Below are 27528 nucleotides of genomic sequence, written 5' to 3'. Positions count from 1 at the left end.
ATTGCAGCGATTGTTTGTATTTGTTTATAGTCTGCCTGATTCAAAACTTGCCCCTTACTGTAAACAGAGTTAACAAATTAATTCCACTAAATCTTACCTAATATGAATTACTGTAATTTTTGTAGGCCACACATTATCCTGTTTAAAAGTTACATGTATAACTTATATTGGATTTTTTTTAAAGTTAAGTAGCTTGTATTGCTTTATTGTTTTATCGGCCCCGCTTGCATTTCTATGATGTGTGCAATCACACAGTGGTTCTTACTGAATTGCTCAGGAGCTGATCTTTTTTCACGTATCTAAACAGTGGTAGGCACTAGTTTGTTCAAGAAAAAAATATTAACGTGCCCCAAAATATGTATTTTACTATTTTTCAGGTAAATATTTTTTATTCCGAAAAAGTTGATACAGTACTTAGCGAAAGAATTAAATTTTTCTCAAAGGAAATGCATTAATTACTTTATGAGTCGCACGCCATTAAGTTCAATTCAAGGTATGTCCAAGACGTTTTTAAATTCCTTTCCTAAACTCATTCCTATTCTGTTAGGACGACAGAACAGTCAGCGTCCACAGGGTTAAAGACACGTGGAAGCATTACGTTGGACGGAAGACGTCATTAAAAAATGTGTCAGATATGTGTCACCAGAAACTACAAAAAAAGTGAAGCGTAAGGAAAATTTACTTCCAGCTAAACTATCAGTTTCTCTCGGTAAGAGACAGGATAAGTTATACCACAGCGTGAGAAAACATGGAGGAAGATATCCTGACGACACTAAAACTTCTAATTATTGGAGAAAGTTCTGTAGGAAAGTCAAGGTAAGACTAGTAACACAGACAGAACTAGCAAGACACGTCAGACGTTTGGAGTTTCCAACAGCAACGAAAAAAATAATCCTTGCGTTTTCTCAAACAGCATTCTGCTAGCTCTTTATGTGACAGTAATTGGAATACACTGTAAACATCTGCAAAAACTGGTAGTACAAATTATATATTGTGTGACGTTCTGTTTTTTTTAATTACATTTATACAGATTATAACAGCTGTATCTTTAGTGAACAAGCGCGCCAAATAAGGTAATTTTTTTTGCTTATTAGGAATGACATTTAGTAAGAACCCTACCACTAGACAAAAGAGCTTTGTTTTGCCAGCACCTTGCCACACCTATTTTTGCATACAGGCCTAGCTGAAAATTGTCCTGAAAAATCGTTTATCAGTCGAGCTAGCCTGTACAGTTACGTTCAGGTTTCACACATAACACTTCATATAAAACGTGGACAATTTACACTTGTTTTCCAGCTCAGTATTACCAGAACACAATTTGAAAAAGGCCAATTACTTTTTTTTTTTTTTAATTTATTTTTATCCAAGGGTATGGATCTAACTCATTGTTCTCCATCCAACCTGGCACAGTGTATGTAGGTTCAGTAGGGGAAGAAACTTGTTTCTCAACGGAAGGCTAAAAAAGCCTTTATGAAAAGTGCACAAAAGGCTAAAAAGCGAACGAACATAATTTTGAGATAGAAATGCTTAGTCACAGTGCCGTTTAAGTGATATCAATTGTACCAATTTAGTTCCATCATTTCACTTAAAAGGTTTTATCACATTTAATGCTGTATTGTTTTGTAAACTGGGTGCTGTTTACTTTAAAAATGTAAAACTTAAAAATCAGAAACAGTAATTGCTAAGACATTTAATTGCCACTGGCATACTACTGGATAAGATACGTGTACTGTTTTCTCAGCCTGTCTTTCTCCTGAAGTACAATTGTGCTTCTGTGGTTATCTGTTGTGGGGAAAGTGTTTTTTTTTTTTCTTTTCTGTATGTGATTTGAGATGATTAGTCACAAAAGCCACACAACCTTAGAAAAATACATAATATATATATATAAGTCTGTTCCAGCTAAGATGATCTGTGAAGATCAAGTAGATCTTATGCACTGCCAAAAGGATTGGTCAACCTGAACATGCAACATTCCATATCAAAACTGAATACAGATTTCTATTAAAATACTTAACGTGAAAAAAACAAGGATATCCACCACAGTTTACCCTGATGTTCTGGAAAGTGTATAGTATAGCCACTCAAAACTTCACCTACTGTTGCAGTATATATAAATACCACTAAAGCAGAATTAAAGAAGGGTGTAAAACATCCCCTCCTTCCACCTTCTTTGTATTTTTTGCAGTTTTGAAAGAGGCTAGCCTAATGGAAAGTTGAGGCCGTGGGTAAGGCTGCCCCATTTAAACATGTTAGTCTACTAGGAATAAACAGTTAGAAAATCCATAAACCTATAAACTAACATTAAGCAGCATTACAGCATTTGCATTACATTGCAATCGCACAGTGACTAAATAGCATTTTGGTGAATTATTAAACAAGCTAGCATTTTTTCACGCAGAGGCTGGCTGCAGATTTGTTTTTCTTACATCATGGTCTGCCGGCAATAATTAGCTTATTAAGAAACTACAGTCTTGAAAATCAAGAGATGCAAGCTATTTCACTCAATGTTTTTCCTTCTTTATGCAAGTCAAGGTTGTTATAATAGTAGAAAACACTAGTGGAGGCTTTGAGTAAATTGTTGATGCTCATAGTTAGGCTTGCTACTTTTCGATTGTAATCGGTAAAGCTTGTTAAATGTCGAATTCCCCAAAAATATGAGTTTGACTGAAATAAATTTATATACTATAAATGTTGGTGAAACCACTTGCAATTCTTTTATTTTCTTACCAAAAATAATAATTTAAGAAATCATGTCTTGTCTGTGTGGTTTTTATACCTGCTGTCTGTCCCGTCTCCGTTCCGCTCTGAGTGGCTGGGGGTCACTGTCAGTCAAATCAGTTGGTTCCTTAATAGGCTAGTGTAGTTTCACTGTCAGTCATTTCATCCTGTCCTGACAGATCCCGTTGGCTGAAGCAGCGCTAGAATGCTCTCATTCGTTTCAATGACTGTCAATCATCAGACCGACTGTGCACTTCTATTTGCCATCAGGTTAAGGTGTAGGTAAGCATTTGCTATTATAGGTATATACGGTGACCGTTACTAGTTTGATTTGGAAATGGGGCGCAAGAGGAAAACACTTAATGAGTATTGTGCACAATACCCTGATCGACGGCAGAACGAAGCGGGCCCGTCTGCCTTGTCTCCAGTGAGTCCAGCTGTGCTTAAGGAGAGGGGCGGCGCTCGGAATAAGTGCAAGTTTTGTTGCATGTTGAATATGATAAAGGGGTTTTTCTAAATGAGACGTTTCTCAGTGGCATAAAAAGGCTGTTTTTTTTTTTTTTTTATATAAGCATAAAGGTCGATTTAACCCATGCTCTGCTTGAATTGAAAAATAAAGGTCGAAAAAAACTCGGTAAATTCTTTAAAAAATAAACATCGATATTAATCGTCGATTTGGCAAAAAAATAAAAATCTAACCATAGCAAGCCTACCCAATGCATCAGAGTAGAAAAATGCAACATGTCTTTTGCACAGCAGTGTATATAATATAGACAGATGGTAATTAAACCATATTTTATGTTTATTTTTTACTTTAAAGATTATGTATTTAGTCACATGCTGATCATTCTAATGTAAAGCACCCAGAGATGATAAATAACAAAAGCAATACAAGTATCAACATTAAATACCAATAAAAAGAAGCGGTTAAAATATTGAAATGTAGCATTTAGTCTCAAGGAAGATATGCTGGTGTTCTTGCACTCAAATACTGTGGACTAGAAAAAATGCAGCTTTGTATTTCCACGTGACTGACTTGAAGAGACAAAATATAATTCATGTTTTTTTTTGTTTCCTCAACAAATAATTATTTAAAAGGGCTATTAAGATATGAAAACAAAACAGGTTATTTGTTTAAAGTACATCCCGCTGCAAAATGTAATACTGTAGAAAAGTTAGACAATTTTTGTTTTGTTTTTTCATGTCATTCCATTGTTAGAAAAAAATAAATAATCAAAAAGCAATAATTAACATACATCGTAGTTTTTTGTCTTATGAAGTGGTCAACTTTCTGCTTGTAAAATTATAAAGTTAATTTCTGGTACGTTTAATGGTCTCCATGCATTATTTAGATGCCATCATTTGACCTTGGCAGTTTTTTTACAGAAGCATACTACACTGAGTATTCTTTAATGCTTTATTTTAGATACTTTAGAAACTGTAGAGTATTTTTTGTTGCTGAAATAGAAAAGCAAAGCAAGTGCAATCATCTCGAGAAATATATTGTACTGGGTACATAAAAATCTGTTAAATGGTTCAACTTGCTAGCTATTGAGTGATGTGTTGGTATTTATCCGAATAATCGAAGCAACAATCGATAGATAAATCGATTACGTTAATAATCATTTCATGCAGCACTAGTGTGCTTAAGATCTTGCATTATGTTAATTAACCATGAGGTTTTCCAAATGCTCTGTATTCATTCACAGAAGCACATGTGTGCATATAACGTTTCCCTATGTTTCAATTTTATTTCTATTTTACGAAAATGTATTGTGTACTGCTTTGTACTATAGTTAATCCTGAAGTAATGTTTAATATCCAATTGAAAGGAAATGTCTTTTTTTTTGGTATTTCTAATTTAATATAGCAATATTTTTTTCTCTACTATGCCCCAGCTATTCTTTAAACAGTGTCATTCAGTTTGTTGCAGGTAGTTTTATATGTTTACAAATGTAAACTTGGCAGCCTTAGCCATGGGCCAAGTGATTTGGTATGCAGTTAAAGTGATAACCAAGGTTTGAAAATAGTTTCTTACTATTTTATTGGAATTCAATAATCAGCAATATGACTGGCCTTTTCTTTTGTAGAAATCAGTTTCACCCTGGTACCTACAGTAATCACTCCCTGTACAGTACAGTCATGTGGCCTGGTTGCAGGCAGACCATTTGAGTGAAACAACAAAGGATGTGATTTCGTACCAGGAGGCAAGAGTGACTTCTCATCTTTAGCGCTGTCTTTCTAAATGGAAGTATAACATACTGTACAATCAAAGAATCGCAAGATTTTCAACAGAAGAAAACGGGACTAGTAATAATATATAGTGATTTCTATGCCTTTTATATTGACAAGGAAGCATCACACAAGTCAAATCAAGAGTCCAGAATCCAAGTGGTATAGCTGCAGGTACTGTAGGCTCACGTCTGTTGAAGTTTTGATGGAGAATACCACTGTAGTGTGAGAATACTGGTAACAATGTATGGTATTTTCCTGCCATACAGTACTGTAGGCTACAGGGTTTATTGGCAGACCCGTAGACATTCCTTTCATACAAACAGCCCGATCAGGACACTATATCAATGTGGCAGTGAAGCAGCTGATAGTATTTATGCCTGATAGTTGCAATCGTTAATTTTTTCTCTTTGTGCCTTGCAGCCTTTTGCTCCGATTCACTGATGACAAATTTGATCCTGAACTAGGCTCCACGATAGGTAAGCTTAAACCGATCCACTCTTGTTTAAAAAGAATAAAATGCTGTTTATGACTGGCAGGATGACTTCTTGGATGAAGTCCCCAGAAAAGGAAGTTCACACACACACACACACACACACACACAAGTACTGCAGGTTGATGCGCTGCTGCGTGCATTTATTCAAAAATAAATCAAAACACTTTTACAAAATACTGCTCACAGAGCAAAATCAAAGTTCAAACAAAAACAGTCTTGAACATAAAAGTACTGACACCAACAAGAACCGTGCTGGTCCTTCTAGCATGAATAGCAATTGTTTACTTTATTTTTCAGTTTTTGTCCCGGCTCTTTCTCACTTACCTACTCTCTGTACACCCACCCTAACACAGATACAGTGCCGAGAAAAAGTTTGTGAACACCAATGATAATTATGGAAATTCCATAGTTTTACCATGATAGCCTTCTTGAATCAAAGAATAGGATTTATATTAACCAATTCCATGTCTTTTGAAACAAAATTATGTATGAATTAGACAAACAATGAGTAATTAAGATTCAGGGTATGTGAAAAAGTAAGTGAACCCCTAGTTTTATCAGCACAATTAAGGGGATAATTAGAATCATGTGTTTAAATAATTAGGTAGCTCTTCAGGGGTGAGTTTGGGAGGCCCCACCCTATATAAAGATCAGAAACTTTGTGAGTTTGGTCTTCACCATACAGGTGTGTGGAAACACGTCATGCCACAATCAAAAGAAATCTCTGAGGATCTCAGAAAAACAGTTATTGATGCTCATTAGTCTTGAAAGGGTTACACAACCATTTCTAAGGATTTGGGGCCCCACCAATCCACTGTCAGACAGATAGTCTACAAATGGAGAAAGTTCAAGACCACAGTCACTCTACCCAGGAGCGGTACCCAGATCTCTCCAAGAACAAACCAGAAAATCATCAAGGAAGTCCCAAAAACTCCAGAGTAACCAAGGATCTGCAGGCCACTCTCGCCTTGGCTAATGTGAGTGTTCATGACTCAACTATCAGAAAAAGACTGAAGAAGAATGGTGTTCATGGAGGGATAGCCAGGAGGAAACCACTGCTCTGTTAAAAGAACATTGCTGCCCATCTGAAGTTCGCCAAAGAGCACAGAGATGATCCACAAGACTTCTGGAACAATGTTCTCTGGACAGACGAGTCAAAGGTAGAACTTTTTGACCTCAATGAGAAACGTTATGTTTGGCGAAAACCAAACACTGCGTTCGAACACAAGAACCTCATCCCAACCATCATGCATGGTGGTGGGAGTGTGATGGTTTGGGGCCGCTTTGCTGCCTCAGGACCTTGACGGCTTGCCATCATTGACACAACCATGAATTCTGCATTGTATCAGAAGATTCTAGAGGAGAATGTCAGGCCATCCGTCCGTGAGCTGAAGCTGAACCGAAAGTGGGTCATACAGCAAGACAATGATCCTAAACATACAAGAAGATCTACAAAAGAATGGCTGCAGAAGAAGAAATTCCACGTTTTAGAATGGCCTAGTCAAAGTCTGGACCTAAACTCCATCGAAATGTTGTGGCAGGACCTGAAGCGACCTGTCCATGCAAGGAAGCCCTCAAATGTCACTGAGTTGAAGCAGTTCTGTAAGGAGGAATGGGCCAAAATTTTTCAAAACCGATGTGAGAGACTGACCAACAGTTACAGGAAACGCTTAGTTGAAGTCATTGCTGCTCAAGGGGGTGCCACCAGTTACTGAATCTAAAGGTTCACATACTTTTTCACGCATAAATATTGAATGTTGAATCATTTGTGGATAAATAACTGTTGAAAAAGTATCATGATTTTGTGCAATTTGTTTAATCAGGTTAGCTTTATCTATTATTAGGACTTAGATTAAGATCTAATAACATTTTAGGTTTGAAATATGTGAAATATGTGAAAATCCTAAGGGGTTCACAAACTTTTTCTCGGCACTAAGTACCAGCTTATATATACGCGGCCATCTCTGAATTAGCAATAAATGAATCAATTCGGAGATGGCCACATTCTGCACAAGAGTTTTTAATATGTGTTGTCGGCAGCCAATTCGTCAATAATCATTAGCTGCTGACCATGCATTCTCACAAGCTGTCTGGCAGAGACGAGCTGCTAACATCACCTCTGCCAAACCACATATAACAATAACAACACTTTTAAACACATACCAAATACATTTCATCCAAATCATAATACAACAATAATTTATTCTTTTCAAATCTTAATTCTACATTTATCAGCAGGGCTGCCCTCCCCCATATTTACACGCAGGGCTCTTCTGCATTGCTACAATGACAAACACAAGAAGTAAATTATGCAACCTGTGACAGGGAGACCCTGTCGCTGGTTCTTGGGTGCATGTGTGCCTTTGTGGAAGCAGCTGAGATGCGCAAGAGGAGACGCGTTGCTGGTGAAGCAATTGAGCAGGTAGGCTTGTCCGGCACTGAGCTTATCGTGAGGTCCAGATTGGCTGGGGGGCGTGCCCAGGTACACTGCGCAAAGCTTAAAAAGCATTTGAATTACAGCTCGAGGCCACTACACCGCCATTGCTACACAGATGGGCACTGAGCAAAAGCTTGCGCTATGTTTCATCAAGGAGGAGAGCGTCCGCTCCAAGGGATTAACTACATGAAACCCTTCTACTGCAAGACGGTACTCATGAAGGCATTGAATAGGCAGTAGTCGCCTGAAAAGGCCAGGACTCTGGGAGCCCAGAAGTAGGTCAGTTTAGGGGATGTTGATCTGTGGCAAAGTGGTTACCTGTGTGCAGGTGAAGGTAATGCAGCAGTGATTAATAAACAGACAGACAATGATAATCGAGGTGCAATGTTGTTTACTGCTGTTTTGCCATGAGGCCATTAGATCTAAAAAACATTAAATAATAACAATGGTAATGAAACAATACAGCAGTGTGTATTGCTTATTTGTAATCTGCGGGTTGGCCCCGAAATAGTAACAGTCCCGTTTCAGTTCACCCACACGTAACACATACACAAACACCAGTCCAAAGTGCAGTGTTGTTGATCTGGGTTTAGTGCTGGCCTTTGGCGACAGCTCCAGATCGCATTGGCTGTCTAAATAACTACAAACAGTATTTAATAATGACAAAACAAACACTCACGATTTATCACCGCACAGTTCTCATTTTAGTTACCAGTTTTAACCATTCCCACAAGGAACAGATCACATCACTACGTCCCCTTAAATACCATCAACCGTGACCCCTTGGTTAAAGAGCGCATCCACTCCTCCAGTCTGCGGATGCCATGCCGTTTCCAGTCCGGGTCATTGATTTAGTGTACCGTAGCTCCATCCCCTTTCTAGATAGTCAACTTCCGCCTAAACCTGGGAATGAACTGTTGGGTCATCCAGTCCAGGGTAGTCTGTTCCCTTGACACAGCACCCTCGCAGGTTGGGAGGGAGATCTAACACCAAGAAACATTCAATCTCTGTCGCATGATCCCAAACAGTAAAGAGAGGGTTTGCGTAGAGTAGTAGGTTCCTGGAGCGGGACATTCCTTTTGGTGGGACTAGCGCTTGCCATTTGTTTGGAAAACTTAAAAATGCAGTAAAATCTCCTGAACCAACTGGAACCAGGGGGAAGTTCATAAAAACAGTTTGTTCAGATAATTGATAACTTAACATTTTACATTCTGTTTGTAACCTCATTCTGTATTTCTGTTTTAGGAGTTGACTTTAAAGTCAAAAGTATAACTTCTGATGGCAATAATGTGAAGCTGGCGATATGGGTAGGTACTATTTTTTGAACTAATAAAATGTTTTTGCTTTTGTAAATAGTTATAGTTAGGCTTGCTACTTTTTGATTATTAATCGTTAAAGCTCGTTACACAAGGTCATAAAAAGTACCAGCAATGCATGTCCGACGGCAGGACGAAACGGGCCCGTCTGCCTTGCCTTCCAGTGACTCGGTGTCCAGCTGTGCTGAAGCAGCGGTGGGGGGGGGGACCAAAATAGAGTGAGAAAAAGGTGAGATTTATCCCATTGATGGCTTCATTGCAATGCCTTGATAATTGTCTTGGCATGTAGGCAATATGGGTTTGGATATTCTCTAAGCTTAGTTTATGTTGCTATACCCAAATGTCACTGTTTCAGGTCATACATACTACAGTAGGTATATGCAACTTTTCTGGAAAACTAAAGTAAATGTGAACACTATCAAAAAAACAATAATGCTGAAAGTACTAGATTCTACTTTTTTCTCCTTTCTGGTGTGTTGCTTTTATGAAGTACTGTAGTTTGAAGGAGTTTTCATAAGGAAATGTGTGTGTTTGCTGCAGGATACTGCTGGACAGGAACGATTTCGAACACTGACGCCAAGCTACTACAGAGGAGCTCAAGGGGTTATACTCGGTAAGATTTTATTATTTATTTATTTTTTTTATATAATACTGTATCTCCTATAATGAAAAGGACAAGTCCCAGCCTTGCTAAAATGGTTGCCAGTAGTGCCCTGTCATGCTTCAGGCAGCCATGCTGGTAAGGGCAATGTACTGCATTGTGTAGTGAAAATTGTCTTTAGGATATGACCACACAAAGCATTGGCCATTGTTTTAGGTTTATTTATTTATTACACATGATAGAACTGTGGATTTATAAGTAGCAACAAAGTCTGTTTTAAACAGTTTCATTTTTTTGCTACAGTTTATGATGTCACAAGAAGGGAAACATTTAAAAGGCTGGAGAACTGGCTAAATGAACTGGAGACTTACTGCACGAAAAACAACATCGTAAAAATGCTGGTTGGAAATAAGATTGATAAGGTGAAAGAAATAAACCCTCTTTTTTATTGTGATACGCGTCCCAATACAATTAGAAAAATCAAGAATAAAATAAAAAATAAGCTTGACCTCAAAATAAATCCATATACTGTTCGATGTGGAGATATTTTTATTTTGGGTCGACTTTAATATCATAATTGTCAATGATGACAAAAACAAAAAAAATATATAACCCACTGGAGCTCTGGTTATTTAATTAGTATTTTCCTGAGTTGATTTGGTCCCTTGGATGATCAATTTTAAATCCTATATTGAGATATAGCCCAGATGAGTAATAATACAATTCAGTTGAAAGATGTTGATTTGGCATAAATGCCATAGAAAATGCATATAATTCAACTTCACCTAAACTTTTTCGAATTGAATGTCAGTCAGTCATACAGTAATATAAATATGTGTCATTAAGAACTAAAGTGTTAAATCAGTGTTACTCAACAGTGGATTATTTCACCGATTTCAACACATTTTGGAGATTAAATACTGCTAGGTTGTGTATTAAAATGGTGTATAGAAATGTGACCTATGGAAGGTTGTGCCATTAAATAAATATTTATGTTCAATTTCAAGTCTGATCGGGAGTTGGACAGAAATGAAGGCCTGCAGTTTGCCAGGAAACATGCTATGCTTTTTATTGGTGAGTAGGGGTTTTTTGTTGTTGTTATTTTTTGTATGAAATATTCCAAAATATGTACTATACTGTTACAGATATATGTTGTTAATAAGAACATATATAACTTTAAAACACTTGCTCATTAAAGCAATCCATTGTGGTCATTGTTGCAGAGGCCAGTGCGAAAACGAGAGATGGAGTGCAGTGTGCCTTTGAAGAAGTTGTGGAGAAAATCATCCAGACGCCAGGACTATGGGCAACCGAGACACCACAGAGGGGGGTCAGACTAGCAGAAGCAGCATCAATCCAGCAAGGATCTTGCTCTGGGTATTGCTTACTTATTTAAAACAACCGTTGTAAAAAATCTTAAAAGGACCTGAAGTTCAGCTTGGAAATGGACAATTTTTAAAAGGGCTAAAACTCGAACTGGAATATGTTTAGGACCAAGCAGACTAATTCATGAGGTCTGTAGCACTTAACAGACAGGGAACTTGGGTGATTTTCTACATTATGTTTGCACAAGATTTGATTCCGTTTTTAATTCTGTTCTTTTAAATTGAGCCTTTATGGACCGTGAAGCGTCTTGAAGGATGTATCTTCCAAAGTGACACCACTTCATCGAGAAAAGTGTCACACAGACTTACTGTACTTGAGACTCTTCTTTTAATGAGATACTAGTAACTTTCATCTGCAACTCCGTAACTGTATTTAACCCCTTCACTCCTCAAACTGATCCCTTTCAAACCACTGTAAGTAATGAACAACATTGTTAATCTGTACAAGTCTTGGTGCAGAGGAGGTATTCTACATTTCTGTGTTAGAATACTAAAAGAAATGTTTAGGTAAACAAAAACAACCGGTTATCTTCATGTTCTGTTTGTGGTGTGATGTGTGTTGTATTTCTGTGCACAAGTGTGTCAGTTGTTTAGAGGTTAAGGGTTCAAAACCAAGAGTCAAAAATACTGTGTCTTACAGTAGTGAGGTTTTTTTTTTTTTTTTTAAATAGTGTTCGGACAAGTGATAATGTAAAGCAAATGCTGCATTCTGTGTAAACCATTCTTTTTAAATTCAGTATTTATCCACAATTTTGAAGGTTTGTGTTTTTGCATTTTTGTTGTTAAAGGCTGCCCTAATTGATTTCATCTGATTTCCCAATGAAGAATGCAAATACACACATACAGTATGTAATGTAACATACAGTACATATCCCTTGCAAAGCATGACATTACAGGTACCAGTACAGCACATGAAAACAGAGTGGCGTGACCTACAGCCACAAAACACGAAACTGAATCCTTTAACTAATGCCTATGCTCAGGTTTCAAGTGGTTCCAAAGACACCATGATACCTTGCACACAGCAGTGTTCCAATGTAAATAAACCGTCCTGGCAACTGCTGCAGTAGGGACCAAACAGCTACAAGGAAATAAGGAGTTTGACTCAAAAATAGTTAACCAAGTTTTGTAAAATAGATGATCCAATGTTATTGCTGAGGATATTGTTATACCATACATTGGGTATTACTTCAACATAAGACTGGGGATGTTCTAGTATTTTCAGATGACCACAAGGCATGGTTTAAAACTGCTTGTTACAACGGGGAACAAAACAATAATCTCCACTTGATTTTAATTTCTGACTGCTCATGTAATTCCTCTGTAGCTACTTCAAACCGATTCCCTGTCAGGCATAAGGCAACTGTTGAAAGGTCTATAGCTTAGCCAGTCAGGCACTGTCACTGCGACAAATTTGAAAACTGACTGATCAATAAAACTATTAAAAATTGCTATTGAAAAAACTATGATCAAGACTGGTACATATTTGGCAACATGATGTGGAATTTATTTTGTGTCGTCTGAGGTGTGAAAGATACTTATCAAAAGTGTAGTTCTATTTGTTTTACTGCATCGCTGCATATTTTCGCTTGTCACATTGTGTCTGATGTATCGCGGTCTTTACTATGGAAACTTTTTAACCCTTTAAGGACTGATCGTGTAAAAACGTAGTGTTTTTCTGGGCCCGTGATTGGGTAAACGAGCTAAAAATACACTTCAATTTCTTGAATTACTGGGCCACCATACTTTGATGTGCAGGTTGGAAACACATATCATTGCATAGGAGAGGGATTGAATTTCACTCCCTGCTTTTTTTTTTTTTTTTGTGTGACATCACTGAGACGGGCGCTTAAATTTTAAAGGGCGGAGAACATTTCAGAAGCACGCAGAAAGAAAAACATCAGAGGAACTTGTTTAGAGAAAAGAAAGAAACCGAAAACACTGTTTCATGTGTTTTAATATATGTTTTTGCAACATGTGTGAATATCCAGAAACTAGTTGATAAAAGCAGATACTGTTTCATGAACTAAATGTAAATCCATAAAGTTTTTTTCATTATTACTGAATAATGGAATTAACTTATTTCATTATCAGTAAAAATGAAAAAAAAAAATAACTGATGAACATTTATTTAATTATTTTCTCAAAGTAAATGTTTATGAATGAACTATTTGTAAATATTTATTTTGAGAAAATAATCTAGTGGTGTCCATATTGCTTATAAAGATCCTGAGAATTCGCGTTTTTTTTTTTTTTTTTTTTAACAAAAGGCTTTAAATTCATTATATCACTCAGGTGAAAGAATGTCTTGTATTTTGCCCATATTAAAGAAATCAGCAGACCTTTCAGGGTATGCTGTAGGGTCCTTCAACCTCCCAAATCTACAAAATAATAATTAAAGAAAATTGAAAAATACCAGATTTTTTTTTTTTTTACTTTATTGGAGTGGAACATCTGATTTTTAAAAAAAAAAAAAAAATTATTATTTGAGTGTCCTGAACCAAAATATACCATGCTGAAGTCTCTACTTCTACTTTTTGATGAATTTCAAAGATAGAAGGGCAGTGTGGCAGATAGAAGCCCTGCTGCTGTAAATAGTGTGTGGAGGGAATGTAAGGTTGGCGGGGATGGGGTTAAATCTGTCCCTGCCAAAAATCACAGGTGTGGCCTTTCTGCAATTAGGTAATTGAGTGCTAATTGGTGTTTTTTTCCTGTTTTGTTCTGTTTATTTTATGAATAAACATGCACATACGTGCTTAAACTGCAGCTCCTTGTTTTGAGTCTCTCTTTCCTGACTCTGTCCTGCCACAGGCAGTCAGCTAAAAAGGTGTGGTTGTGTTTTTTTTTTTTTTTTTTTAAATCACTCAGGTGATATAATGTCTTGTAATTTGCCCAAATATCAAATATTTTTCAGCAAAACTTTCAGGAGGTATTGTTAGGTCCCTCGTGTCATAGACTAACATGTTTTTACACATATATTTCTTTGAAAACAGTAAACAGAATACATAATAATAATAATAATAATAATAATAATAATACAAAAATACTTAACACTTAAAATAAATAAGTGTTGGGGGGTGGGGGAGATGTTTTTATAATGTTCCCTAGAGTATTATGAAAAAGACACCAGTTCCAAGATGCAACTGCAATAAATTAGATTTTTAGTGAGTTTCCGTAGGAAGAGAGTCAAATATAGCCAAAAAATGCTGGTCCTGGGGGAGCATCCCTCTGAAAAATGCTTGGTCTAATACATTTTGTGAAATATCCCCTGAAGAACCGGCAGGTGGCTCTTTTTCTTTACCACTTTATAATATTTTTCTTTATTTTTATATATACTTTTGATTTATTTAATACAATATCAAAACTGGTGTGTTGTTTTCAGGTATGCTGTAAAAAGTGGTATGCATCGCATGTGTATGCCTAAACAATGTCTAAACAACTTCCACTAAGAAAGCTGCAAAGTCCCCATTCAAATCTGGTACATTATGCTGTTTTAGATCTTTTACATCTTTTTAAATTGAATGTATCATATTTTCCAGTCTTTTACATCGTTGTTAATTTAATTTATCATATTTTAAGAAACTAGTATGCAAATATTTATCATATGCAATACATTGGGCATTGTAATTTTTTTTTGCTTGTGCAAGTTTGCGTTGGACTTCTCATTTTGTTTTGTTCGTCGTGAATTTTCTTTTTAAATAAATGGATTGTCTGTTTCCAGTGTAGGTTTGCAAAAAAATAATGTAATTAATGTTAACTATACCTCTGTTTGACAATAGGAAAACATCCATCAGAATGCAATTGATTGCACCTGTAGCAAACAGCATACCACTTTCAATGTGGCAAAGTATCGCTTTCTGACATTACACAGATCAAGTTTTGGTACGCGTACCACATTCTGACGATGTACCACTTTCTAACACTACACCGGTACAATTTAATAATTGTACTGTTTCCGACTGGGACAAAACATGAGGCTGAAAAAGTGGGAAACCCAGTTTTCCTTGGATGTCTGGTAGCCCCATCAATAAAACCAAACGGCCACATACAAATCTAAACCACATAAACACTGGGCACACACTTCTGATCTCCATGAATCAAGCAGGGCGATCATGTGACCACACTGCTGTTGAGTATGGTGTATACAGAATGTGTCAAAATACAGTACAGTCGATGCAGGCATTCTGAAGTGATAAGTGGGGTGGAAATCAGTTGTATAACTGTTACGTTTCCTTGACATTAAGCAGCGTGTGACATTAACCAAAGTGATATTATCAGGAACTTGTTTTTGATTTGTTATATTGTGGTCGTAACATTTCAATTTGATAATAAGCAGGGTGTGATATTAACAGGGGTGACATTAAGAAGGTTTGACAGTACTTTCTATATTTGTCCAGTCCCCCAGAGACAGTGCTGACACATGATTATTTCAGTCAACTTCAGATGTAATCACTGGGGATTACACTAGCTCCTTCTGGTGTAAGTGAAATCCCCAGTGTGTTCATAACTCTGTTGGGGGTCATTTGACATGGAAATTACACATGGGATAAGTATCTGAAATGTCTTGCTGTCAAAGATCATAATTGACAAGCTCTTTGGGTGTATGGCAGCAAAGGTCTGTATTGATTTCTCTGGTCTCATTTCCAAATACAGTTTAGCCACTGATTGAATGTGTATAGGTGGAGCGTGCTTCATCAGTCTTCAGGGGTCATTGCCAGGTCAGCTTTTTCCTTTCCCTTTGTCTTGTTTCTCTGGTACGTGATAGCTCACGAATGGGTAAATGAGAATCGGTGCTTTTTTGCTGGGGAAGGGGGGTGGGGGTATAGGGTCTGGTGCTCTTGCCACCTTTGATTTATGTGGGTGATTGTGATTGAGGTAGTTTAGAGTTTAAACAGCAGTAAATGTGCAGTGTAGACCAATTTATTTAATATTCAATTCACTGTAAGTACTGTAAAAGTTGCTTTTCTTTAGATGGCTTTCATGATTTCAAAAATTCCCCAATGTGTTAGTTTAAACATTTAGGTATTTAAACTGAAACTAACATCCCACATTTTACTGTCTGAAAATTGTGATGTCACAAAGCAGATTATGATGTCATAGGTGTGGTAACCGTGGCAACCCTCTGAGACCCATACTTCAGAGATATTGTTGCTGGCAGTCAGTTTAGGAGTTTCATTTGGGAAATAAAGATGAACAAACCAAGCTACCTGTCTTACCCTGCGATAGTAACCATTCCAGGGCAGTATTCGAAACTGCGGAATCAGTGGGATAATCATTACTACGAGGCACACAGGAACAGTGTCAAAAAGGGTAAGTGAGACTGTGTTTTGTTAAACTTATGTATCGCTTATAAATTCTGAAACTAGTGATATGCAATGTGTGGATGTTTTTAAAATCATTGTACTTGAAAATATAATACAATTATTCCATGCATTTTCCATGTTCTGCACAGCCATTCACTTTTTAGGTCTCACATGTGGTCTTAAAAGAAATCTGTGAACAGTATGTATTTTCATTAAAAAAATATATCTAGCCTTCTTTCCCGTCAGTATCCAACCAGTTGCTCCCCCTAATGAAAGTCATGGTTTTTCTGCCAGTAACATGCTCAGACCTATAAGACCTGCTTAGGTGAAATAACCCTAGGACTATATAAAAAAAGGATAGGAAAATGATGTCAAGTGGGCAGAGTTAGTAAACAGTGCAGCCATTTCTGGAGCCCGTCGAGCACTTTAACAGTGCACTCACAATGCTTTTAACGTATTCGCTTGTCCTGGCAAAGTATTTTTTGACATAATCAAGCATTAATTCACACAAATAAGTCAGTCACTTTATATTAACGATATTTTGTATTGTTATTAAAATAATTACCGGTATATCCTGGCACTGCAACACAGCATCGCCGCAATGTATTCAGAACTGAGTGGGATCCACAAAATGGTGCCTGAAATTGAGTACCGAACTGCATCACAGGATTGACTGTCCTATTTCTTTATATAGTCCTAGAAATAACCCAGGAAGTGCAAGTGTAATGCATTTCCTGGAAAGCAAAGCAAACAAACTGAAAACTTTCTTTAACCTAAAGCTCTGACCAAAAATTTAGCATCACCCTATAGAATGAACAAATTTTGATTCATTAAACTCGAATGAAACTTGCTGAATAATGATGCTATGTTAGCATATTGAATTACATACCCCTTTGTAGTTTTCCATATACTAAATGAAAAAAGACATCTCGAAATCTATCATGAAATACTCTACTACTATGTTGTAGTTTCTTTGATTTACATGATGTTAAATAAAATATCTAAATTATGTTCATATTGTTTTTTTTTTTTAATTATGTCTCAATCCTAAAATTCTAGGTGATAAAATTCTGGCCATAGCTGTAGTGTAGTACTAGATGTCGTGATTTAAAATGAAAATACATTTGAGAAGTAAATAGTGAATGGAATAGCACAACAGGTAGGATGTAACTTTAGCAATTAAGTTGTTTGTTTCTCATTTTAGTAACATTAGCATGACATTTTCTCCATTCTTCAAAATAAGGAAGCTGCTTTGAGAATAGGGTTCTTGGAGTTGTAAATCTGGGAAGTAACAGCTGGCAATGAATGTAGTATCTTTGTCATGATGTAGGCTTAATTAGGGTAAAATCCAGGTACCAGTATGAAAAAGAGCCTTTCTCAGCACAAAACAAAAGTACAATTCTACCTAACAGGACACCTTCAATACAAGTGAATCATGGAGGTATCTTGAATAAGCAGCCCCCTGTCTGAATCATTTTAGAACAGAAGCCATTGCTATGGATTCCTCAGATGCCCAATTTCTTTTCTAAACCTTGTAATTTTGTATCTTGCACAACACGCCCTAGACACTTTTTGTGTTTTTTTTCCTCCCTTAGTTAAAGCAGTAGTTGACAACAAGGCTCCAAGGACATACTTGCATTTTCACATCAAGATGAAGAAAATGCAGGTAAGAAAAAAAGGGGGTAGGTTTGAGAGGGCTAATTCACTACTCTTTCATGCATTTTTTATATGAATTTTCTCACAAGACCAGTCTCAGATCTATTCTGTTAATACACTTTTTAATTTAATTTAAGCCGAGGTCTGTTTTCATAGCAACAAAAAACATACTTGGCATCCCTAAAGCAATTTAACTTTTGGGGGGGGAGGGGTGTGAAATAAATGTTGGTGTACACTACTGTAGCGAAATCCAAAACGGTAGGAAATGTCACCCTCCTGCATCAGTTCAGTTTTCTAGCCTAGTCTGAACATATGCAATCTTTACCCCTAGTAGACTGCTTGAGGGACACCAAATGATACATACTGTTACTGTGGGCATAGGAGAATAAGATTATGAATGTACAATGGAGGTTATTGTCGGGTATTTCTATTGAATCTGTAGAAAAAAATAAATAAATAACAATACGTCATTTTTAATGATTAAACCTTAGCACTGCTCAATTCTAGCCACTGAATGAAACTGAAACCAACCTGTACACTACTTTATATATTTACTCAATATAATTTCAAACAAATAAAAAAGAGTTGTATCATATACAGACACTGTAGGCCCTTCTTTGATTTTAAATTCACACTTCAGTAAATAAATGTCTAGTTCTTTTAAATTATCAAATGGTCAAAAATAACTATTTTGTTGAAATACATTTTTAGTTTTACATGTCCTCTGGTCCCATTTTTTAAAAGTAAACCCACAGCGATTTACCAATGTAGTCACACATTCTACCATTGACTAACATTGAAGGTGATGCAAATCACATAAATAAACAAGGTTGTTTATTTACATTCAATCAACCCTGAAGCTTCTATATAATGCTAAGGCCAAGCTCCTAACAAGTACAGTACAACCTCACATATCCCACCCCCTGTGGACTGGGGTATAGGCTGATATGTGAAAAAGTCGGATTTGCGAACATCTATAGAAAAAGTACACATTCATAAATAGGTTAGTGAACAAAAACAACACTCAAACTGCTTTAAACATGGGAAATGATTTGCTTTGAAAGTAAGCAAACATAAACAAGATTAATTCGGCTACAAATACACAGTGTTGCTATAAGCCATCTCCACGCACTTGAGGCTTCTTTCTTAACTCTAGAAGTCCCTGCCTCCCTCCTTGAGTTTATGAAGCTTGCTTTGTTTAATTCAAATGAATTTAAAAGCTACAACAACACACTGACAATATCTGCAAGCGTGCGCTCCATCATATAAACACATTGAACCAAAAAAAAAAAGCTTTCTGGACTGGTGTATTGAAATGTAACTGCTACATGCAGCTGACTGACACACGCACACAGCCCGCCTCTCTTAAAGGGGAACGCACCAAAAAGCTGATTGCTATAACGCTTTCTTTCTGTTTCCATCGCGGAAGCTGCATTTGCTGCCAATGCAAATACTTATTTATTTAGCGAGGCGGTTAATTGATCAGGGCGGTTATGTGACGTTCCACTGTAGTGTGTAGAGGAGTGATTCTGTATTCTTTGTGCTAGATGGAGCAGGAGAGACTTGCTGCTATTGAGAGAGACAACAGACTGCTTATTGAGAAAATGGCCCATATAATGAGCACCACAGGCCGTGTGGAAAACTGGAATGACTACGAGTCAAAAAGGTAAACATATTGTCTAATTAAACACAAAAAACTATGTTTTACTTGACAGTAAGAAAGACAGGAAATTGTCAGGTAAGGCCGCCACTGCGCCCTTACCTGACCCATGTTCTGATAAGACTTTCCAGCACACACTGCTTAACTGGTACAACGTAGCTTTTTGTGTTTTAATAGCCATTATTTTTTCACTGGAAGAAATTTTAAAACATGATATTTATATGCAATGGAATCCCTCCATTTAGATTGTAGTCCTCTTTGTATATCATAAAGGATGTTTTTGGTTTGCGATTTATTTTTTTATTTGTGATGCAACTGTTAGTTTTTGTATAAGAAAAAAGTATCTACTATTATAACAAACATTCCCAAATAGGACCACATTTTAGATACATTATACTCAGACATAGACTTCTAATACATAAAACAAGCTATTATTATTAGGCTATTACATTTTTAACAATTTAAAAAAACTTGAATACTTTAGTTACGTTTATATTAGGCTATCTATCTCATTGATCATTAATAACAACATGAATATATTCATAAATGTATGTATATTTATACCTTGTTTAAAATGTACATTGATTCAAATGGCGTCATTAGGAGGAGAATGACACATTTCCATACAATCGATTCAACCATTTCATCACTTTAATATAAACAAGACAATAGCTTAATGATCATGAACAGGATCTCCCAGATACTTGTAACTGCGTTAATTAGGGATTTCAACATGTAAACAAAACACTGGGGTATATCACATCATAAAGGGAGTTTTTGGTTTGCTATTTTTTTTTTCTTTTTTCTTTTATTTTATTTGTGGTGCAACTGTTAGTTTTTGTATAAGAAAAGTTCTCTATTATTACAACAGACATTCCCAAGTAGGACCACATTTTAGATATCTTATACAGATATACATAGACTTCTAATACATAAAACAAGCTATTATTAGGCTATTACATTTTTAACAATTAAAAAAAAAAAAAAAAACTTGAATACTTTAGTTACGTTTATATTAGGCTATCTATCTGATTGATCATTAATAACAACATGAATATATTCATAAATGTATGTATATTTATACCTTGTTTAAAATGTACACTGATTCAAATGGTGTCATTAGGAGGAGAATGACACATTTCCATACAATCGATTCAACCATTTCATCACTTTAATATAAACAAGATAATAACCTAATAGTCATGAACAACAGGGTCTCCCAGATACTTGTAACTCTGATAACTAGGGATTTCAACATGTAAATAAAACGCTGGGGTAAATGACATCATAAAGGGAGTTTTTGGTTTGCTATTTTTTTTTTTTTTTTATTTGTGGTGCAACTGTTAGTTTTTGTATAAGAACAATTCTCTATTATTACAACAGACATTCCCAAGTAGGACCACATTTAGATATCTTCTACACATATACATGACTTCTAATACATAAAACAAGCTATTATTAAGCTATTACATTTTTAACAATTAAAAAAAAAAAAAAAAAAAAAAACTTGAATACTTTAGTTACGTTTATATTAGACTAGCTATCTGATTGATTATTAAGAATATGAATATATTCATACATGTATGTATATTTATACCTTGTTTAAAATGTACATTGATTCATATGGCGTCATTAGGAGGAGAACGGCACATTTCCTGATTGATTCAACCATGTCATCACTTTAATATAAACAAGATAATAACCTAATAGTCATGAACAACAGGATCTCCCAGATACTTGTAACTCTGATAACTAGGGATTTCAACATGTAAACAAAACGCTGGGGTAAATCACATAAAAATAAAATAGAGCAACACTTAAACGCTGTCTTTACTTTTTTGTTTTTTGTTTTTGTTCAAATGCAGCTCCCCTCGTGTATTCACAGCTATTAGTGCATATTGTGCGTCACAGTTGACACAGAAGTAGGGTTCTGAACATAAATAATCAGTCAAATGCTGCAAATCCATAATTGTTTGTGAGCAATTTATTACGCAATGTTTATGTTCGGAAACAAACAAATGTAATATTAATTATCATGCTAATTATATTGTTTGAAATATGTTATCGTACACAATATATTAGTATTGCCAATATAGATATTTTATGCTATGTTTTAAAGTGTATGTAATGCATATAAACTAAATATATACTGACTAACATCTTGGTTATAAATATTTAAAAGAGGTACAATTTGATTCGTTGCTACATCAACGTCTGGAGTCTCCATTGGAGATAGCGCTGTCAATCATGGTACTGCACCCGGGGTTTAGCTTCACAGACTGAGTTAAGGGTGGAAGAATGAAAAAAATAATAAAAGTAAGTGGTAAAAAATGAAATGAATAAAGTCAGGATCCACAAGAACCACAAGACATAAGTAACCCACAGTGAATGATTAAACTGATGAATACCCACTAAGTTACCCTTGGTGGTGGAGGCCGGATTTGTTGTTTAAACACACTGCCGTTTTGAGTTATTTTAGCGCCGTCTATAGGTAAGTGCAGCTGGCAGAGCCTTGTTTAAGTTTTGAGGGGGTGTGTTTTCTTGGCCGTTTCAAAATGGATCGCCACGGCATTTCATATGGAGTTTATGTTGACTCAGAAATGTCTTCATCTAGACAATGTGGGAAAGCTATAAAAAAGGCCAACAAGATGCTTGGTTATATTGTGAGAAGTGTTGAATTTAAATCAAGGGAAGTAAATGTTAAAACTTTACAATGCAAGAATATTGTGTTCAGTTCTGGTCATCTCGTTACAAAAAGGATATTTCTGCTCTAGAAAGAGTGCAAAGAAGAGCAACCAGAATTATCCCGGGTTTAAAAGGCATATCATATGCAGACAGGCTAAAAGAATTGAATCTATTCAGTCTTGAACAAAGAAGACTACGCGGTGATCTGATTCAAGCATTCAAAATCCTAAAAGGTATAGACAATGTTGACCTGAAAAAAGAAACAAGGACCAGGGGTCACAAATGGAGATTAGATAAAGGGGCATTCAGAACAGAAAATAGGAGGCACTTTTTTACACAGAGAATTGTGAGGGTCTGGAACCAACTCCCTAGTAATGTAGTTGATGCTGACACCCTGGGATCCTTCAAGAAACTGCTTGATGAGATTCTGGGATCAATTAACTACTAACAACCAAACGAGCAAGATGGGCTGAATGGCCTCCTCTCGTTTGTAAACTTTCTTATGTTCTTATGTTCTTATGTTCTTATATGCTCCGTGTCTGTGTGACAGAGAATTTTTTTTGTCAAAGTTTTGTGAAAATCTGTGCAGTTATTAAGTTTACAGAAACTAGTTTTAACAAATTCTTGCGCTAACTCAAACAGCTGAGTGTTTAAACACCATATCCGGCAGACGCCACTGTGCCCTTACCCGACCCATGTTCTGACAAGGCTTTCCATCACACGCTGCTTAACTGGTAGAGTAGGTGGGTTCACTTCAGACAACATGTGTAGTCACCAAGTCACCACTGGTGGCAAATTAGGTATCTTACAGGGGGAAAAAACTGCAAATAAAAAGGCTGTAAACTAGGTGATATAGATATAAAGAATTACTACTGCTAGTAATAATAATATTTATTATAAATGTTTTTTAGTCTGAATATTGGATTAAGACATAGGGAACTGGTGAAGATCACTCTGGAAAACCATGCAATCCTGAGAAGGATTAATAATCAGAAGCCTATCTACAATCACAGCAAATGGATAGATAACTTTCAGGTAGGAAACCTAGACATATTGTTTTACTGGTTAAAAATGAGAGCGCATGAATTGCACTGTATTTGCGGGGAAACTACACTACTTTGTTACACATGCAATTTATGCTACGTATGCAGTATGTAAGTGTTCTACACAAATACTGAACATTACCAGGGATGGAAATAAGACTGCTATTGCATAGCAGTTTTGCCCATTCCAGTTTTCTTACTACAAGCTTGATTAGCCTCAGTCTATAGGTAACAAGCTCAGGTGTGTCTTATTAAACCGCTATGCAATGGGAGTCTTATTTCCGTCCCTGATTACCTGTGTTACCCTAGTGTCCTTTTTCTTGGTAGACTACACGAGGATACATTGCTAACATCACAAAATATCCTGATGTTTCAAAGAAAAGTGACAAGGTAAGGGAGCTCTTTTTATGGCGTGTTTGAAAGTTATACGGAAAATACTCAATTGAATAGAGGATGCATCATGAATGTTCATGGAGTGCTGTAGTTATTCCACGAATGAGGATAGTCGAAAATCTGACCATTTGAATTTGAAGAAAGGCATGAAAACTAGGAATATGTTTTTTTTTTTAACCTAGTGTAGTACCAGATATCCTGATTTAAAATGAAATATATGTTTGTAATGTACAATCATTGTGAGCGGTTTGTATTACAATTACTCAGATATTGTGGTGCAATGCATGACTATGACTGCTCTTCAGTTCTAGTTGACGTACGTAGGCCAAATAAGCCAAAGTGTCTTTACGTTAGCAAGCACCAGCGTGTAGACTGCCTTGTATTGGGTGGGCAACCTCAATCCTCTGCAAAAACACTCCGGCTGATCCAGCCTGTGTTACTGTTGTATTGAGAACTAAAGAGCAGCTCCTGAACTCAGAAAAAAAAAGAAAATCTGAATGATTGTGAATATCATAAAAAGTAAAGGGTCAGCAAAAATAAGAAAATGCAATTTAGATACATTCTCAAAGTGTCATTAACACAATACCTTTTTAAAGTACTTACAAGCCCCTAATATAACACCTTTGTTGTTTTGTTTCTTGTTTGGCAACACACTTGGGTGCAGTTTTTCCTTTAAAAAAAAAAAAAAAAGTGCTAATGGTTGGAGTAAAGAGATTTGAGGATCCTGACTCTAAAGAGAGGTGGTATTTAGGTCTGCCACTGTTTAGATCACTCAAATAGACACAACAGACAAATAAACAATCATATTACAAAATAATCCTGCTTTTCTTTGTAGAAACATGACCAAAAGCGCTGTAGTTCCTTTACCCCAGCGGAAAACTAACGGGTGCGTTACAAGAGCAGGCAGCGCTTGGATCCCCTGGGATTGATAATGCTGAACGACTGTCATTCTTTAAGATAACTGCTGCACAATGAATAAACTTACTCTTCCAGCTTTTGTGTCCTTTTTAAGTATTCATATGGAAAAAATATACATGTACCTGTTCTTGAAGTTTACTTAAATGTATGTAGTTTAATTGCATTTGCATGAGAAATACAGTTTCTCACATTTTGTCATGTGTTAAATATTTATACTTCTACCTGTTCCAGCTAACAAAATAGCATGGGGCCAAAGTTAACTGACTGAACATTTAGTAAATTGTACTGCTCTCTTTTTTTTTTTTTTTTTTACTTAAAAATTTGACGTTCCAATCGTGATCGCTTTTTATGGAAATTTGTTAAAACCAAATAAAGGAGGACTCTTGTAATTTTGATTGACTCATCTCAGCCAGTACAACTGCCAACCCCCCTTTGTGGGACTGAAAATGAGGAGGAGATCCGAAAATGCAATCAAAAGTATGTCCCCGGTTTACTGTGTGATTATTGTCTTGTAATGGAAATATGCTGTATTTTCTAATCTCTGCTGCTGTAGGGAATTACATTACAAAATGCAGACTGGATATGTAAACTTATAGAGTCTTAATAAAAGCATACATTTTAGATTTAAGCAAAAGGATTAATAACTATAATCAGTATGTTTAACTGTGGGTCTGCTCTATGTCCTGTCGCAAGGTTACTTGTGGCCACAGCATGCCCATGGGCTGCCTAACTTCATAAACCACAAGCAAAATCTAAAAGCAGAGTTTACTTTATCTGTTTATCAAAATTCTAAGGTAAAACTTGTAAGAAACTAAGTAAGCAATAGTCAAATTAAGCATTAAAACTCAGATGAAGTGGTAATACATCAAAAACGTCTGTTTTGCTTTCGAATATAGGCCTAAGCATTACATTGATTTCAATAATATTTATTTTCAGTAGTCGGCTATACTGTACATCAACGCTGTATTGCTATGTCCTAATATGTTGTCGAGATACTTACTATACATGTACACCTGAGATTATGCTTTTATTTTCAAGTGATATTAAGTGGCATGGAAATCAGTTCTATGACTGATAAATGTGAGTGATATTAACCAGTGAGAGAATAACCCAAGTGATATTATCTGGCGCTTGTCCCCAATGGCTCGTTAGATCTTGTCTGCAACATTTCAAATTTTCAATGTGGTGATAATTGACAGGATTTTACTGCATAATGTAATGAGGGCCAGGTTTGGTATTTAATGATGATTAGCGAGATTGCTTTTTACACAAATTTTTATTAGCGTAAACCACCACGCTTTCAGGCATGTCTACGCATAATCCTAACGTAAAATCACAATTATAGTCTTATAGGAGACATTGTGGTCCAGTGGTTAAAGAAACAGCCTTGTAACCAGGAGGTCCCCGGTTTAAATCCCACCTGAGCCACTGACTCATTGTGTGATCCTGAGCAAGTTTGCGGTCCATTGTCAGACTGGGTCCGACTTTGCAATTATTCCTCACAGGTTCTTTGTCGGACTGGATCCGACATCATTATAGCAACGCAATAAACGGGTGTCTAGTCGTTTTTTCTCCAGAAAAAGCCGAGAAAACCATTCAATTGCTGAGTGGGAGCGATAGGAGCCGAGACAAGTCGAACAAAAAAAAAAAGAGGGTATCTCATGAATAGTCATACATGGTATCAGGTATCAGGTAACGGGGGCGGTCGTAAGTAAACAAGTTGGCTGACTGAATCAGCGCACAGAAAACACGGACATTTGCAGAGCTTTTTTGAGATGTTATAGTAATAAAATAATGACTTGGATCGCATTATTGAGGAGTTTGGTGATAAAACGAGTAATCCGGAGATGATCGATCGGTATGTACAACTATTATTATTATTATTTATTTCTTACATAGGTGAACGCTATAGTAAACAAAAGGGTGGGGCGGGGCTGGAGATGCCTAGTGGGTGCTTTGTTGATATGCAGGGCCATTTAAACCCGTTTGACTGTGAAAAAAAATACTTTTAAACAGCGCGTCTAAAATTAATTAGACCTGGCGTGCCTGATGAGCAATTAATAAATGGACCGCAAAGGGTTAACCTCCTTTTGCTCTGTCTTTCGGGTGAGACGTAATTGTAAGTGACTCTGCAGCTGATGCATAGTTCACACACCCTAGTCTCTGTAAGTCGCCTTGGATAAAGGCGTCTGCTAAATAAACAAATAATAATAATAATAATAATAATAATTGAAAATAAATTCTTCTGGCAGTTTACATTTATTTTACTATAGACTTTTTTTTTTTTTTTAATTAATTTAGTCGTTGCCAATTATTTTTTATTATTTTCTCCCAATTTGGAATGGCCATTATTTTATTATGCTCAGCTCACTGCTACCACCCCAGACTGGAAAATGTACCGACAGACTGGAAAATTGCAAACGTAATACCGATCCACAAAAGGGGAGACAAAACCGAACCAGGTAACTACAGACCAATAAGCCTGACTTAAATGTACTTATGAAAACTATAGTAAGATCCAAAATGGAAAATTACCTATATGGTTTTAGGAAAGGGAGATCGTTTCTAACGAACCTCCTTGATTCTTTTGAGGATGCACCATTGACAATGGATAATTGCAAAGCATATGATGTGGTTCATTTAGATTTCCAGAAAGCTTTTGACAAAGTCCCACATAAAAGATTA

At 36.3% G+C, this 27528-nt stretch overlaps 2 protein-coding genes across 2 annotated transcripts; both read left to right on the top strand.

Annotated features, from left to right (window-relative positions):
• The first annotated feature begins 556 nt into the window (after nt 1–556).
• Nucleotides 557–13951, top strand: LOC117434558 (ras-related protein Rab-18-B-like). Its single transcript, XM_034057122.3, has 7 exons — nt 557–816; nt 5374–5429; nt 9129–9190; nt 9740–9812; nt 10104–10222; nt 10808–10874; nt 11024–13951. The coding sequence occupies exons 1-7, from the start codon at nt 749–751 to the stop codon at nt 11194–11196; spliced, it is 618 nt and encodes a 205-aa protein (XP_033913013.1). The 5' UTR covers nt 557–748; the 3' UTR covers nt 11197–13951.
• Nucleotides 13952–14071: 120 nt separating this feature from the next.
• LOC117434436 (sperm axonemal maintenance protein CFAP97D1-like) lies at nt 14072–25581 on the top strand. Its single transcript, XM_059002765.1, has 6 exons — nt 14072–16495; nt 18084–18154; nt 19692–19810; nt 23401–23524; nt 23860–23922; nt 25537–25581. Exons 1-6 carry the CDS (start codon nt 16375–16377, stop codon nt 25579–25581), a joined length of 543 nt encoding a protein of 180 aa, XP_058858748.1. The 5' UTR covers nt 14072–16374.
• Nucleotides 25582–27528: the final 1947 nt, after the last annotated feature.

The sequence above is a fragment of the Acipenser ruthenus genome, chromosome 28 (assembly GCF_902713425.1).
Source record: "Acipenser ruthenus chromosome 28, fAciRut3.2 maternal haplotype, whole genome shotgun sequence".
Taxonomy (NCBI): Eukaryota; Metazoa; Chordata; class Actinopteri; order Acipenseriformes; family Acipenseridae; genus Acipenser; species Acipenser ruthenus.
Note: the sequence above shows the minus strand (reverse complement) of the source record. Positions and strands in the feature narration are given on the sequence as shown.